An 18249-nucleotide genomic window follows, 5' to 3' on the forward strand; every position below is an offset into this window, starting at 1 on the left:
AAGGGTGAGCACTTAACATTTTTACACAAACTTGTTATTTCATATGTTGACCAGAGGGGGAGCACTTTTAAAACCTTTGAAAAATCCCTAATTTTTGGGACTTTGGGCCACTTAACATTTTTACACACACTTGTTATTTCATGTTGGCCAAAGGATGAGCACTTAACATTTTTACATACACTTGTTATTTCATATGTTGACCAGAGGGGGAGCACTTTTAAAACCTTTGAAAAATCCCTAATTTTTGGGACTTTGGGCCACTTAACATTTTTACACACACTTGTTATTTCATATGTTGGCCAAAGGATGAGCACTTAACATGTTTACATACACTTGTTATTTCATATGTTGGCCAGAGGGGGAGCACTTTTAAAACCTTTGAAAAATTCCTCCTTTTTGGGACCACCCTCATTTTTGATAGATGTCACCAGCAGGGGTGCAAATGAGACATTGTCTATTAGATGCAATGTTATTGGGACCATCATTTGTGTCATCACTTGTTCACACCTCCTCATATGGAAGATACTTTTCCTTCTTCATGTCTCAAGAAGGGGTAGAAATACAAGAACACACACACACACACACTTGTATTTCTTACCTTCTTGAGACCTGAGAATAACGCCTACCACTTTAGGACCACCCTTTCTAGGTATATAAAGATGTGTATTTACAACATTAATAATATATACATACTATGCAAATAAAACACTTGTGAATAATGAGTTGGAATTTCACAAGAAAAACTTGGAATTTTGGCAGTATTGTAATAAAAGTCAGAATTTTACTCAACACAAGTCAACATTTTGCAAGAAAAACTGAACATTTGTGAAATATGATCAAAGTTGGAATTTTACTTAATTAAAGTCGCAATTTTACAAGAAAAGCTTAAAGTTTTGGCAATTTTATGAAAAATAGTAATTTTACTCGACAAAAGTCACAATTTTATAAGAAAAATTAAAAACTTTGGCATTATAATATGACAATATGACAAAAGTCATACTTTTCCTCAAAAAATTTCGCTATTTTACAAGAACAGCCAAAAAATTGACAATATAGTGATAAAAGTCAGAATTTTATATGACAAATGTCACCGTTTTGCATGAAAAAGTAATAATTTCACATAAAAAAATATGAGAAATTGTTCCCAATTTTATAAGAAAAAAGTCGACACATTGGGAGTAAAAGACTGCTTTTAGTTCTTTTTTATTTTTTGTTTGTAATTGTTTTTTTTTCTTTATTATTTACTTCGTTATTACAGTATGTCTCTATATACATATTTATTTATTTAATTTATAAATTTTAGCCAAAGGGGGCGCATTTCAGTTTCTTACACACACTTGTTATTACATATGTTGACCAAAGGGGGAGCACTTCAAATGTTTACACACACTTGTTATTTCATATGTTGACCACAGGGGGAGCACTTTTTAAAAAAGTCAATTATAAAAATCCCTCCTTTTTGGGACCACCCTCATTTTGATAGATTTCAGACATCCTCTATTAGATGCAATGTTATTGGGACCATGATTTATGTCATCACTTGTTCACACCTCCTCATATGGAAGATACTTTTCCTTCTTCATGTCTCAAGAAGGGTAGAAATACAAGAACACACACACACACACTCACATTCTTGTATTTGTTACCTTCTTGAGACCTGAGAATAATGCCTTCCTTTTTAGGACCACCCTTTCTAGATATATAAAGATGTGTATTTACAACATGAATAATATATACATACTATGCAAATAAAACACTTGTGGATAATGAGTTGGAATTTCACAAGAAAAAAGTAGAATTTTGGCAGTATTATAATAAAAGTCGTGATTTTACTCAACACAAGTCAAAATTTTGCAAGAAAAACTGAACATGTGTGCAATATTATGATAAAAGTTGGAATTTTACTTAATAAAAGTCGCAATTTTACAAGAAAAGCTTAAAGTTTTGGCAATTTTTGAAAAATCTTTATTTTACTCGACAAAAGTCACAATTTTATAAGAAAACTTAAAAACTTTGGCATTGTAATAATCGGAATTTTACTTGGCAAAATTATGACAAAAGTCATACTTTTGCTAAAAAAAATGTCACTATTTTACGAGAACAGCAAAAAAAATTTGCAATATTGTGATAAAAGTCAGAATTTTATATATATATTTTGCATGAAAAAGTAATAATTTTACATGAAAAAGTAATAATTTTACATTAAAAAGTAATACGTTTACGAGAAAATATTGCAATATTACAGAAAGAATATGAGAAATTGTTACAAATTTTATAAGAAAAAAGTTATTTTTTATTTTATTTTTTGTTTGTAATTGGTTTTTATTCTTCATTATTTACTTCAAGTTATTACAGTATGTCTCTATATACATATTTATTTATTTACTTTATCAATTTTGGCCAAAGGGGGCACATTTCAGTTTCTTACACACACTTGTTATTTCATATGTTGACCAAAGGGGGAGCACTTCAAATTTTTACACACACTTGTTATTTCATATGTTGACCAGAGGGGGAGCACCTTTAAAAGCGACACGCAGTCAATTTGAAAAATCCCTCCCTTTTGGGACCACCCTCATTTTGATAGATTTCAGACATTCCCTATTAGATGCAATGTTATTGGTACCATGATTTATGTCATCACTTGTTCACACCTCCTCATATGGAAGATACTTTTCCTTCTACGTGTCTCAAGAAGGGTGGAAATACTAGAACACACACACACACACATGCACACACACAATCTTGCTGAGAAATGAAGACAAATATGAGGGTGAAAGGTGAGCTAATAGTAAGAAAAACAAGCACCTTCCCAATCCTGGCTCACCTCCATTAGACTGCCAATTAACTCCGCTCATCAACTCTGCTACCATTAATCAAGGCCAATTACTTAAGCACATTTGCCAACACATCCATTGGTGGTCTTCCACAGGGAAAGGTCGTGTTGTACAAGTGAGTTACATCCAATAAATGATATTCATCATCGTGATAGATTTAATAAGGTTAAGGAGCTGCTATCAGACTCAGTTCTCCATTGTTTTGCCGCTAGCAACATTAGGAAAATATTATTCCCTCTGGTCTCATGACATCCGATATTTTTCTCGCCAGTCAACTATTACGGGTTGGCATAACTAGTTGACCCCCAACTCCTCCAAGTGTAACGTGCTTCTCATTGTGGAGGTGTTCTTCATGAGCATCTAGAAAACATCTGACCCAACACGTCTTACTTGTGTCTGGTGAAGAAGGTCACCACGGTAAAGTGATCATGGGAATTGAAGTCACCTTTGACACTGAACAGCTGTCTCGCTCAGGGTGGAGAAATGAACGTGTGAAATAAACGCCTTCTTACAATTGATCTGTGAACATGTGTCAGTGGCCATCACTTCATCACACCTAAAACTAACAGCTGCGTGGAGTTGACATGTAAGTCATTGGTGTAGACCAAAGTAACTTCAGAAAGATGTTTTAAATGTTTATTTACATACCTTAAATGTTTCCAAACGGTGTCTGTGACACGGCAGTAAAACGGCTGATCAAACAAAACAGAAGTCATGGTCATGGACCCGCTAGCTGTGGAAGCTAGCTCTCTAGTCGGCTAAACCGACTCAATGGTGACGTTTTGGTGAATTTACTGAGAAAACAGTACAAAAATGATACCATTGTAAGTTAATAATACTAACACAGACACTCGTAAACATGTTAGCATTTTAGCGAATGCTAACGACGCCGGCTTCGTTACGTGATGATAGCGCGTATAAATATGCATGTACAGTCGTGCTCATAAGTTTACATACCCTGGGAGAATTGATGATTTCTTAGCCATTCTTCAGAGAATATGAATGATAACACAAAAACCTTTCTTCCACTCATGTTTAATAGTTGTGTGAAGCTATTTATTGGCAAACAACTGTGTTTATTTTTTTTAAATCAAAATGACAAAAGAAAGTACCCAAATGACCCTGATCAAAAGTTGACATACCCCAGTGACTTTGATCTGATAACATACACAAAAGTTGACACAAACAGGTTGGAATGGCTAATCAAGGTTCCAATCCTCACCTGTGACCTGTTTGTTTGTAATTAATGTGTGTGTATAAAAGGTCAGTGAGTTTCTGGGCTTCTGACAGACCATTGCATCTTTCATCCAGTGCTGCACAGATGTTTCTGGATTCTGAGTCATGGGGAAGGCAAAATAATTGTCAAAGGATCTGCGAGAAAAGGTAATTGAACTGCATAAATTAGGAAAGGGGTATGAAAAGATTTCCAAGGAATTGAGAATGCCGATCAGCAGTGTTCAAACGCTGATTAAGAAGTGGAAAATGAGGGATTCAGGTAGACCAGCAAAGATTTCAGCCACAACTGCCAGGAAAATTGTTCGAGATGCAAAGAAAAATCCACAAATAACTTCAGCTGAAATACAGGACTCTCTAAAAAATTGTGGTGTGGCTGTTTGCACAATAAGGAGGCACTTGAAGAAAAATGGGCTGCATGGTCGAGTGGCCAAAAAGTTAAATTTTGGTCTCATCAATCCAAATTACTTTGTTCCAGAAGTTTTGAGGCTTGTCTCAATGTAAGCGGGATACTTTGTGACATTTGCACAGAAATGGCTTTCTTCTGGCGACTCGACCATGCAGCCCATTTTTCTTCAAGTGCCTCCTTATTGTTTAGCGTTAAAAATGGCCCCAGAGAATCTGTCTCGATTCCAAGCAAGAAAATTGTGATTATAATTTCTTCTCAAAGCACACGTCTGAATCAACTGCAAAGTAAACACGCAACAAGACAGGATGTGAGGTCGCTCTGTAATTTGACGACTCGAAGTTAGGGCTGGGTGATATGGCCTTTTATTAATATCTCAACATTTTTAAGCCATGTCACGATACACCATATATATCTGGATATTTTGCCTTAGCCTTGAATGAACACTTGATGCATATAATCACAGCAGTATGATGATTCTATGAGTCTACATTAAAACATTCTTCTTCGTACTGCATTAATATATGCGACTTTTAAACTTTCATGCAGAGAGTGAAATCACAACTAAGTCCATTTAGCAAAAGTGTATTTATTAAACAGTTATTAAGCAGTGGCACAAACATTCATGTAATTTCAAAACAGAAAGTGCAAGATTGTCAGAGACATTTTAAAACAAGCTATTAGTGCACTTTTGTGCATGATGTCGCTAAGATGACATATCAAAACAACACTAAATTAAAGTGCACTTTTTGTACAGAACGCCACTACAATAGTTTAAAACAAATAAAGTGCACTTTTGTGCATGATGTCACACAAGATATTTCAATAAGTGTCAAATAAAAATGAGCTGCATAATAGGAAATCAAATAGTGTATGTCCTTCGCTATGTGGTAGGTTCCTGTGGACGTTATCTCCTTCTCTTGTTGACTTTTTTTTTTCATACAGTGTTGATCTGGAAATGGTTGCTTGGGTATTTTGTTGGTGTGGCACCGACCGGAGATGTTGACATGCGGAGTTTCAAGCACTCTTCATTCTCTAGCGGGTGACTTTTCAAATGATGCTACAAATTAGCAGTAGTGCTACTTTTTGTAGCAACGCTTTTGCCCCACACTTGACATATAACGGTTGTCTGTTCAACATCTTCCCGCTTGAAGCCAAACCACCGCCAGACGATGGACCCCCTGCTGTTTTTCTTGGGAATTAATTATTCCTTCATTTGTTACCAGATTCGCACTTTCTCTCTCTCGTATTCCCACTCGCACCGCACCGCGAGCACCACAGCTAACTTTACCCATGCCGCTACCTGTCTGCTCTGCGAGGACGTATGACAGTATGTGACGTATGTAAGAAGGTGCGCTTGTTTTATGTCTCTGTGAGAAGGAGAGACAAGAAAGAGTGGGAAGAGCCTGTAGTGTAATGCCCACAGCTAAAAGCAACTGCGTGAGAACGTAAACTGGAATATCACGATATAGTCATTTTCTACATCGCACAGAGACAAACTTGCGATATATGGAGTATATTCCATATATCGCCCAGCCCTACTAGAAGTACAATCCACCTCATGACTTGTTTTGCCACAAGACACTTGTTGTCCACTAGACTTGATCGTCTTGTCTTTTCTCTCTCTCATGTGAGTCTAAATCGACACAAATCTCTCTTCTTCTATGGCCGCCCACAACTTGCACCTTTTACTCATTTACTACCCACTATGTGGCTTCTTTTATGTCCTATCCTGCAGTATTGTCTTGTCTTTGCATCTACTTCCAACTGCAATCCCACTCTTCTTCTCACGTCTCGGCCTCTTGTATTGATCCACTCGCAAACCAAGGACAAGGTCAGGGTTTGACTCCTAAAGCTCAGGGAGACAATCACAAAACTGCAAACTAATAAAACCAGGGTTCAACATTAAAGTGTGACAATGAGGTGTGGCTAAATCGGATTTTCTTGCCAGTCTAAACGCTCCAAAGTGCTTCAAATCGGATCTTTTTTACATCAGATGAATTGCTTTTCGACTGAAATCCCATTTGAAAAGATCAAATTCCAATCCGATTCAGGACTAACTCCTGGTGTGGCCTCAATCTGAAGTCAAAATATTAGATTTGAAGCACTTTGAAACGTTTAGGCTGGCAAAAAAAAAAAATCAGATCTGTGTCACTTGAGGGCAAAAAATGTAGATTCGGTGTGCAGTGTAAACGGGGCCATGGTAGTCTGAATCCGATTGGAATCTGATCTTTTCAAAGGTGACTTCAGTCTAAACTAGGGTTGTACGGTATACCGGTACTAGTATAGTACTGCGATACTAATGAATCATATTCGTCATCATATTCAATCATATTCAACTTACCAGCCATAAAAAGATTAGAACCTCCCAAATATATTACACTATATGAACCCATTCATACATTATATTACTTTCCTTTATTTTCACATAAAAGAAACACTCATTTTTAAGGTGTGGCGACTTTTATTTTGTGGTAGTAGGGACGTTCTTGTTCATTTACGGAATCCGGTCAACTTCCTTTGTTTTCCCCTTTATCGAACTGCGCATGCAAGTGACGTAGGGGCCACATGGGGGCCACATTCGGGGCCGTTAACAGTGGAGTCTGATAAAGATCACATTGTACTTGCCGTGTAAACAATCAGCTGGAAAAAATCAGATTTCCAGAAAATCAGATTTGGGCCACTTTGGCCCGCAATGTAAACGTAGTCTAAGTGTATGTCAGTTTGTGATCCAACCAAAGATTTGCCTTGAAAGAAAACTGTGCCCATAAACATATCACCTTAAAGATTGCCAAAGGCCAAAAATGATGATGCGGCACAAATAGGAAGTCCGCACGGGGACTCGCAGGTCATCAATCATGGCCGTGCATCTAACAGCTGTGCAGGCCGCTGTAACGCAAACAAAGTGTTGCTCAGTCAAATGTAGCCCTGAGCAAGGCACTGAAGAGCTTGAAGTTGCGAGTTAGCGGGGAAAAGGTGAGAGAAACACCAATTGGCTTAAGGCCTAAGTCGCTTAACCACTTAAACTAATAATTATTTAGCCTTAACCTCGTTTAAGCCACACTAAACCAGCGTTTAAGGTCCCGCTCCTCAGACAAATTTTTACACGGGTAAGTCAGCCGTGTAATTCTTGAATCTCCGGCACTTAGCTTTGTATGGACTCATTGATCCTTTACAAAGTGAGTTCGGAGAGGAAGTGACGCCAGAAAGACCTCGCCCCACACAGGAAGTGACATCAGAAAGAACGCGCCACAGCCAGCTTCATAATAAAGCAGTTTTGTAGCTCGGAGCTAACCCCTGGAAATATGAAGGCGAGTCATCCAGACAAGCCCGTGTTTCTCCTTCTTCTACATGTGCAGACGCTTGCGGAAATCACACATGAATACCTTAAGAGAAAGCCATTGCAGCTATTTGGGATACAACACTTCTCAGACGGCAAGAGAACTTTCCAATGTCCAGGTCAGCTGTGATTCTACTTAGCGAAAAACTTTGTCTATTTGTCGAAGGAGAGACAAGGAGAATGCGAGCTACCGTGGATGTGATAAAAAAGATTGCGTGTGCTTTGTATTACCTGGCCGTCGAGGAAAACGGCGAATGTTTTTGGACTGGCAAAGCAGACTGTATCAGTTATGTATGTCGCGGACTCAACGTCTAGGTCCAGAGTATATAAAGTCACCAAAAACGATTGGACAATGAAGGTGAAGGCAAAAGAGTGAGGAGTGTCCTGACCAGATATCTATATCCCTAGTTTGATTGATGTAAAATGTTCTTTATCACATTGTTTACGTGTCTAATAAAGATTTGATTAATTAATGATGTCTCGGGTGTGATTCACTACAATAGGACTCCACAGCACACTGGATTCCAGTTCATTGAAATACCACAACACTGGATATTGTTCAGATAAGTTACATTTAAGAACTTGCACACAAAGCAACACTGGAGGGGACTATGACGTGCGCATTTTCCGTGTTGCGCCGGCGGACAGACGGGGGGCGGGGGGTCTTAAACGGTGGCGTTGTTGTGTGTGGACACGGACAAGGTTAGGCGTGATTTACCCTGGATAATCTTATCCGGCTTAGCGTAAACGGGGCCCAAGATTTCAAGACGTGTAAGAAAGGGCATTGTCTGTTCACACCCAGATCACATCACATTCTGCCTTCTACTCTTTGCTTGATCGATTGATTGAAACTTGTATTAGTAGATTGCACAGTACAGTACATATTCCGTACAATTGACCACAAAATGGTAACACCCGAGTAAGTTTTCCAACTTGTTTAAGTCGGGGTCCACGTTAATCAATTCATGGCTGAATGTTGAATATGTCTTCACCAACCAAAGGAAGGGAGGACAGTTCATCTTTATGTCACTCTTTGTGACAAGGTACATGTTTGGTCCTCACAACAACAGTATATACAAAAATAAAATAAAAAATATACAGTAGATTATGAGGTACATCAGCAGTGTGTGGTCCTCACAACTATGTACTGTAGATGATGGAGGGAAACTACAGACTTCTGCACTAATACTCTCGGCCATGCATCAAACTCAGGTCAATTGCAACTTCTTTGCAGTGGGTAAAATAATAATACTGTCGATTGTGGGTATGTTGTGATGGTTAACCTGACCCTCAGGCCTTGCTGCTGTCACCCGGGGTCGGCCAATCAGCTCCTCTTCCATCATCATTGCAGACAGCTGGTATAGAAGAAACATCCTTACAGAGTATATCAGCGCTGTGACAACTCCTAAGCCAACACAAAGGTGAAGGTGGTAACCACGGTAACAACTCTGAGCGGCAGAACAGGCGGGGGGAGAAGATGACGGGGATAGAATAAAGCAGCTCAAATGTAAAATACCTTGATCAAAGGAGATTAGGGAGATTAATACAGATAATAGTTTCAAGTGGTTAAAGCTTAAGCGTGAACAAGAGGACAAATCTCATTTCTCTGTAAATGAATGTGACGCCATGTTCAGTTTGACACATGAATAAAGGTCGGAGTAATCAGAATCATGGAACAAGATGGGCAAGCCTTCAGCACAGCACACAGTTTTTTATCGCTCCATCTCATTATATGCACTGTGTATGACCTCCATGTGTACCCTAGCACTTTAATGGGGGACCCTCCACGGCACCTGCAACTAGGTCCAATTCATTGACATTTATTTGAAAGGGACAAGCGGTAGAAAAATGGATGGATGGATTGGGGCTTGGCCGATAAAATTATATCAATATATATCGCGATAGACACGTAATATCAATATTAAAATGTGTTTAATAAAACATTACATATATATTTATGTTTTTGGTCGGAAAAAAACAATCATGAAGCAAGATTAGTCACTCGTGCTCTGGGAACCCAGTAAAACAGGAAACAGGAAGTGTCACTGGGCATTGGGAGGGACACACCAACAGCCAATCACGTATAGGGATGACGTTCGAAAACCGGTTATCCCGATTGTTCGATAAGAAAAGAACCGATTCCATGGATTCGAATCCCTTTTTGAGAAACGGTTCCCGTTATGGAAGCCACTATAGTAAAGAAAAAGATTTGGTTCTTTATTCGAATCACGGAACGAATCCTGTGTCACAGGAAATGTCCTGTGGCACGTCACAGGAAATTACGTAGCTCAGTCATTCGGTGGCAGATACAGAAGCAGCAACAACAATGGACCGGAAAAAACGCTCCAAGGCACGGCTTCACTTTACTAAGAAATACGACGAGGAAACGGCTATCTGCAATTATTGCCAGGCTTCGCTTTCCTGTAGGGGGAGCAGTACAACAAACATGTTGAAACATGTTCAAGCCGTACATAACCTGAAGGTTAGAGAAGCAGCGACAGAGATGACGAAGCACACCCCTCTTCCTCTGCTTCAACCTGCAGTCCCAGTGATAGTGCCGGTGACTAACTAACGTTAACTGTTGCCGGTTAATTTCCATATCTGCTCACTTGTAGCCTTTAGGCTAAAATAACTTTACCTTTTATGTCAACCAGGACTGCAGTAATGTTAGCTAGACTAACGTTACCTAAGTATAGTCAGTGGCTAATGGCAACGTTAGCCTTTTTGTATGTGTCTGATAATGTTAACGGTATCTTGTAGCCTACACCACTCCAGAGTTTGCAGGTCTGTCTAATAAATAATACAAATGAATGCAGGATTTTCCCTGCATGTATTTTTCTTAGGTGGCCCAATTAAAGGGGCACTAACAGTCAATATTTATATATTTTATTTTATTTTTTTCTTAAAATATATAAGTGAAGGCTGCCAAAAGTGAGTTTTTGTTAAACCAAGTATTGTGTGTTTTTTTTCCACATACAACAACCTATCTGGATTCGATAAGAGAATCGATAAGGAATCGGTTCGATAAGAGGATTCGATAATGGCATTGAAATCGATAATTTCTTAACAAACATCATCCCTAATCACGTAACAGTATCAACTACCAAGTTTGGTTACGCTGTCTTTCTGTTTCGCGGTGGATTCTCTGCGTGTAGTGAGAATAGAAACTGTGACATCTTGATATATGGACTCAATAACATAAACTTGTCTTTAGTTTTGTTGGTTTAATGCAGACAACATCCTGACACTTCCAATCAGTCCGTTTAATGAGTAGCTTCCTAAACTACTGTGTAACTGTTCAATAGTTTATCCACTACTGCCATCTAGTGCCTCAAATCTGCAACTACCTTCTAATCCCCTGCAATTATTTCAACGCCTCATCCTACCTGGCTACCATAAACTCTCTCCACTGATAAATAGCACCCTTGGTAAGTTGGAAATAGTTTTACTGCATTTGTCGGCAGGCTTACATAAGTCAAAGGAAGTGCAATCTGTTATTCTTATCGCCAGACCTGTGTGTTTATTTCCGCACCTGACGGTTTCGGCTACAAATGTTGCCTTGCTCAGAGGTTGGCACGTGATGTCCGGCTGGAAGAATAACAAATTGCATCATTTTTTGAAGACCTAATGAACCTCTTTGGATTTAAGTTATAGAAAGTATCAATAGTTATCAATATCGGTCAATATAAAAAAAGTACATCGTATTACAGATTTCAGCCATATCACCCATCCTAGGATGGATGGATGGATGGATGGATTTTCATTACAGCGTCAGATCACAACAGATGTCATTTTAGGTTACCTTTTAAAAAAAAAAAAAAACAGCTACCTTGTTCTTTTGTTTCACATCTTGTATCTTATTCACACCACATCATTTTCAGTGTCTCCAGCGTCCCGCATTTACAATTTATCCTCTGTGCTCCTTCTCACCAGCAAAGGGGCACGTCTTTTTCTGGCTTTGGCAGTTATTTTGGAGTCTTTGGAAATGTAGCTATGGAGGAGAGTTGGCTCCACTGCATGTGTTTGTCTTGGTGTCTGCTAGCCAGAAAGATATAATCCTAGGAAACCACTGAGACTGAATCATCTAAGTTGTCTCATATGGGCTGATATTCTGTGTTAGGAGTAGACTACAATAAATTACTTATTATGCACATTTTAATCTTTGTTTTTATACATATTACAATAATATCAGCTTTTTTTTTGCACTAGTGCAAAAGTCTAAGTCAAATAAACGAGATCCTGTTTTTGAAAAGAATGTGGACTGGAAAGATACTATATTTATAGTGGATGCCGAAGTAGAGGGAGCAGGCAGGAAGGTGAAAGAAGCTTTGGCTAGGTCCTTCACATCCCTTACACAACGACAAAACACTCAGGCAAATGAAGGTCGTAAAGAGAAGGGTTACTACAGAGTATAGTTCTCTTGTAGACAACGGATTGAATGCTGAGAACACCAGTAGGACATAGGGAACACTTGAATTTGCAGGGCGAAAAAGCTTTTAAGAGGTCTTTTGATTAAAATGTACTGAAAGAGAACACGATGGTGAAGATGAAAGGGATGAAAACCATTTTAAAAAAAGCACAACGGCAAAGAACTGAATCAAAACAGGTGGCAAGAACAAGTATATGAGAAAACTGTAGCAGCTGTATTTTGAAAAGAGTGGGTGAGCAAGGGTGGATCTACTTGCATCTTTGCAAAATGGAGTGCTCTCTACTTGGCTCCAACCAGCAGAGGCGCTGTTGATTTAGTCTCAATTAGTTTGTGGTTCAAAGAAGAATAATCTGGCGACAGCTAAGGGAACTGGATCTACAGTAAAGATCTGGCAACTTCTCAGAACAGCGTTGTTTTACTCAATACAACCCAGACATTGAAGCAAGGTTCATGAAATCCAGAGAAATTATCCCATCACTTCAAAATAATTAAATATTGTTCCAGTCAAGAACATTTATAATACAGAAAGCTTGTCTGCAAGTGTTTTGATGTATGTCTCACACGATAAAAGACAAACCAGACGTTTTAACAATCAAATTCACATCATGAATTTTGTTGGGACAGTTTTCTAAATGGCAACAGAAAACAAATGAAAGAGCAGGTATAGTTTATTACTTACAGAGTTGATGCAGTCCAGTTCCTTGTTGAGAAGCCACGGTAAAGAGAGCTTCCCATCTCCCTTGTAACAAGACTGAATCCTCTCTTTGATTTTCTCCTTTATCCTTCTCAGGGTGAATAAGCACAATGCTGACTCTTTGGGCGGTTTGGCTCGATTCTTCTGACCCTGGGAGAAAACCGTGAAGAGGATGTCTTCATTCTCGGAGATCCCCAACGAGTTGGCCAGTTCGCGGCCAGGCCGGGCCAAGTAGGCATCCTGAACCAGGCGGTACTCCACACCGTCTTTAGTGCAGCCGATTGGGAACTCGACGTAGGAGTAGAATTTGGAGTCATCTACGCAGAGGCGTACAATTTTGGAGGTGAAAAACTGCTCGCCACTGGCATCAGGAGAAGTCAGCTGAGTATCCAGTTGCATTGTAAGATAATAGACAAACTGTTCACTGCTGAAGCTATAAATGTAGTATATATCAAAAGCAGGGAACTTGGACAAAGTATCAGATGGAATCTTTAGCTGAGAGGAGACAAACTCGTCTTGATACACAAAGCTGAACATGTCTGCATTCTCTTCGTTCTCCATCAACTTCCGGCTGGAAAAGGTTGGGAAGTACTCGGATTTGCCATCGATGGGTGTTCCAATGAACAGCTTGCTTGTCAGGCTATCAGGGGAGCTTATGATGACTCCTGACATGGTGCCCGACTCAGCCACACTGGACAGGTAGTGCTCCTTGCGATGGTGAGGCTCGCCCAGCTTGAAGAGGTCATCCAGACGTAGAAATTGACATATGCCTTGCGAAGTACTACCACAGGCGATGAGGCGATTCTGGGCATAGTCAATGAGTAAAAGCTTGTTCACATTAGGTGTCTGGGCCAGGTCGTGGGGGCACGACTGAACACTGGGTGGAGGGTAACATTTTTCATTGTCTACCACTGGTCCAGTCATGTGGCTGCGGAGTTTAGTCAGGTTGCTAGACAGTTTGAAAATCCAGTTGACAGCTCCCACATAGACTTCCCCAGTTTTGTTGTGAATGGCCAAATGTGTAAGCCCCCACTCTGCGGGTGTGAACCATTTAAAAGTTGGCGGCGGGCCTCCACAGATGGATGAGGTCATGATAAGCAAAAGCCCAAACACAGGAAACAGGTTCGCCAGAACCGGCGAAACTGTTGATCTAGCTTGGAGTGACATATTTGGCTTGACCCGTGCAGAGGCTTGGGGGGAAGGAGCAATAGAGTCGGAGCTGTTTCAGACGGGAGTTCCAAGTCAGGATTTTCAGTCTTTTTTGCTTTACCGTCAAGAAACAATGCCACGAAGCGAGGAGGAGGAGGAGGAGGAAGAAGGGAAAACAACTTCTATTGATCCACTGTCCTGTTCATAGTGGTGCACACCATCGTGAGGAACTTCATCCACAGAGGAAACGCGGTGGGAGCCCTAGAAGGCAGAAAAGACTGTTAGTGCTGGAGTTACAGTTCCTACTGATTATGCATCAAGGCCTTAAAGGCTCACAAATTAAACAGACAAAATTAGACAGAGAAAAAATCTGACATTTGCCACCGTGATGAATTAATGATATCAAATCAAGTCGAGAAGGCAAATCTGTGTTGGCATTTAATTATGAGCAAAGATAGTCGGGGTGCCTCAGCCAATTATTAAAAGCTCTGTATACATAATATAGGACTTGAGTAATGGACGCAACATTCAACTCAGTAATATTTTATAACTTCAATCATAGTGGCTTTAGAGGCAGCATATGTATGAGAAAGTGCCAGTAGGCATCGCCACATTGGAGAACTATTCATAGTCTTGTCACAGTCTGAATGGGGTCAACACACTACCCACAAACTTATAATTGGAGTACTTGTTATAATACATAATTTCCAAATCTTCCATATAATGACAAATTTGAGCAGTATCACTACCAAGATGGGTGCTGCCAAGAAGAGACCAGTTAGCCAATTTCTGAGAGGTCCATCTGTTCCACAAAAGTTACTACTTGCCCCACCCCACCCCCACACTTCAGTTCCAGTTCTTCTTCCCTGTAGCATCATTGCACCCATATGTGTTTACCCGCACAGCACATGTTCTCCTGAGCTCCCTGGACAACTGGCGGTGAGACAGAGAGTGAAGAGCTGGGACTAGATGTATGCTGCTTTGACGGACCAATCCTGTTCCTGATCTGCAAATGCTAAACCCGAGTCCCAGGAAAGCCACGCTTCCAATTTCGCTTTGACTATGAAAATGTCGATGCCGTTTTATCGCCGCACCAAATTGGAAAAGATGAGAAACATTCCACACACCAGGAAGGTAAAATGAGGGGGAAGGGAAAAGCCGTGACACATGGATAATCAAATGGAATCCAGATTTCCTCCTTCTGCCCCAACTCTGGAGCAAACCTAATCGTCGATCAATCAATGGCTGAAAGGCAAGGTCACTTAACTGAGCTCATGAGGTGTATTTTCAAATCTTATTTTTTTACACCCCATGGATTGTGAGTGGGTAAAATGTAGGACACATTTGGAAACATGTAGCACCTTCTTTACAGGAGTAAGTATTCAAGTCAGAAAAACATCTAATCATCTAAAATTGACACACAATGCGTACTACTCTACTGTATTAAGACAGAATGTTGATGAGAAATAATTGATCGATTACAATGTGTAATATATATTCGAAGTATTTTTCGGACCATACAGCACACTGGATTATAAGGTGCACTGCCGATGAGCGGGTCTATTCAGGTCTATTTGCATACAAAAGGTACATTGGATTATAAGGCGCATTAAAGGGGGCATATTATACATTTTTCAACATGTAAAAGACTTCCTTGTGGTCTACATCAGTGGTCCCCAACCACCGGGCCGCGGCCCGGTACCGGTCCGCGGACCGATTGGTACCGGGCCGCATAAGAAATTTAAATTTATTATTTAATTTTTTTTAAATCAACATAAAAAACACAATATATACATTATATATCAATATAGATCAATACAGTCTGCAGGGATACAGTCTGTAAGCAAACATGATTGTAATTCTTTATAAAAAAAAAAAAAAAAAAATTTTTTTTTTTTTAAAAACGTGTCCCCCCCCCGTCCGTGGGACACGTTTTCAAGCATCTGCAGCTACAAAAAGGTTGGGTACCACTGGTCTACATAACAAGTAATGGTGGTTATTTGCTCAAAATGTTGCATGGATGATGTTTTTACAGATCATCTTCAAGCCGCTTTCTGACGCGCACACATTCTCAGGACTTATGCAGATCCCAAATACACATCAGCAGGTATAAGAAGGTAAGAAAAGTTGTTTTTTCACAATATTGCGAATCAAAATACCAGATAATGTCTGCTAATAGGTTCCATTTTGGGGTCCTTATACACACACTATAATAATAACCGTATGTTGAAGCACAGTACGTCTGACTATGGTAGCCGTAATGCGCCGACAATCCATCAAGCGGTGCGGCTTCATAGCTTACCAAAGTCGTACTAAAACATTTTGACAAATTTTTCAGCGCCGTGTGTAATATTCTATATTCTCAATGAAACATCAACGTTTTGGTGTTGTTTACTGGCGTCATCTTGCAGTCCACACATATCTCTTATGTGTGATTGCCACCTACTGGTCACACCCATCATTACGCCATGTACCAAATAAAATAACTTTGAGGTCTGTAAGCACAACTAGAATTATTCCGTACATTAAGCGCACCGAGTTACAAGGCGCACTGTCCATTTTTGAGAAAATGAAAGGATTTTAAGTGCGCCTTATAGTCCGAAAAATACGGTATGTAAAATAACCAGACTATATAACTATTATTAGTGTGGTACTTTATAGTAGACTCTGGTGTGGCATCAATGCAACCAGTCCGGGGTGGAGTCTGTGGACCTGAGTGAGCCCCAGCCGGTGCTGCGGCCCTGAAAAGGATAAGCGGTGTAGAAAATTGATGGAGGACTAGATGGGCTCTCCACGGCTGCCACCGTAGGCACAGGGCATAAAATCCAGTTTTACAAAGTGAGTATTTAAAGAGTGAATGTCTCTCAAAGATTCACTGGCTTACACATCATTTGAGCCAGCGTTCCTGCAAGCACTGTGCAAAGAAAAGGAGAGAGAAATATTGGCCTTGTTCTAGAACAGCAAACCATCGCTCAGTTGAGACAAAGTTGGCCAGCTTCAGGGAGAGAAAGTGTCATCCAATTTCCACAAATGAAACGCCAGGAGAAGACGAATGTTTCGTACAGCCCCCCCCCCCAAAAAAATACTTGTTTCACTCAAGTTTTTATGACCAAAATCCTACTACACGCTTCCTGTCAATATCAAATCCATTTCAATATATTTATATGCAATGTGTGGAGGGGAAGTCCTTTAAATCCACGCTCCACACATTCTAGAGGTGGTAGTCGACAAACCAGAAGATTGCTCTTGCTAATTGGCAGGATGGGCTATAAAGCGTTTTGTTTATTCATTTGTACTAGAGATAAATGCTTTAAAATGTAATATCGGAAATTATCGGTATCGGTTTCAAAAAGTAAAATTAATGACTTTTTAAAACGCAGCTGTACATATCCGGTAAAACACGGACGTAGGGAGAAGTAAAGAGCTGTTGCGTCTCCCAGTCAGCAAATTAAATAATGCACTTTGTGAAAGTCAAAGAATAGTATTTCCCATAGTTGTAGTGGGTATCAGGATTATTTCAGGGAGAGCATGTCCCAAATTCCAAGCTGCTGTTTTGAGGCATGATAAAAAAAAAAAATAATGCACTTTGTGACTTCAATAATAAATATGGCAGTGCCATGTTTCCATAACTTGAGTTGATTTATTTTGGAAAACCTTGTTACATTGTTTAATGCATCCAGCGGGGCACCACAACAAAATTAGGTATAATAATGTGTCAATTCCACAACTGTATATATCGGTATCGGTTGATATCGAAATCGGTAATTAAGAGTTGGACAATATCGGAATATTGTCCATTATCGGACATCTCTTATTTGTACGTATTCTTCTGTTTTAATAACATCTTTTCTACTTGATCTCACTGAGCTTTGTGTAGTGTTTTAGTTAGGGATGTCCGATAATGGCTTTTTGCAGATATCCGATATTCCGATATTGTCCAACTCTTTAATTACCGATACCGATATCAACCGATACCGATATCAACCGATATATGCAGTCGTGGAATTAACACATTATTATGCCTAATTTGGACAACCAGGTATGGTGAAGATAAGGTACTTTTTAAAAAAATTAGTAAAATAAGATAAATAAATTAAAAACATTTTCTTGAATAAAAAAGAAAGTACAACAATATAAAAACAGTTACATAGAAACTAGTAA

General features: G+C 39.6%; 1 protein-coding gene across 1 annotated transcript in view; it reads right to left on the reverse strand.

The window, feature by feature from the left end:
- Positions 1 to 18249, reverse strand: part of LOC133661045 (plexin-A1-like) — a 112858-nt gene that overhangs the window by 43045 nt on the left and 51564 nt on the right. The window contains exon 2 of the mRNA XM_062064397.1: positions 12925 to 14349. Coding sequence (XP_061920381.1) covers positions 12925 to 14106 — 1182 coding nt within the window. The 5' untranslated portion in view covers positions 14107 to 14349. The remainder of the gene's footprint in view (positions 1 to 12924; positions 14350 to 18249) is intronic.

This window comes from Entelurus aequoreus, linkage group LG01, assembly GCF_033978785.1.
Source record: "Entelurus aequoreus isolate RoL-2023_Sb linkage group LG01, RoL_Eaeq_v1.1, whole genome shotgun sequence".
Taxonomy (NCBI): Eukaryota; Metazoa; Chordata; class Actinopteri; order Syngnathiformes; family Syngnathidae; genus Entelurus; species Entelurus aequoreus.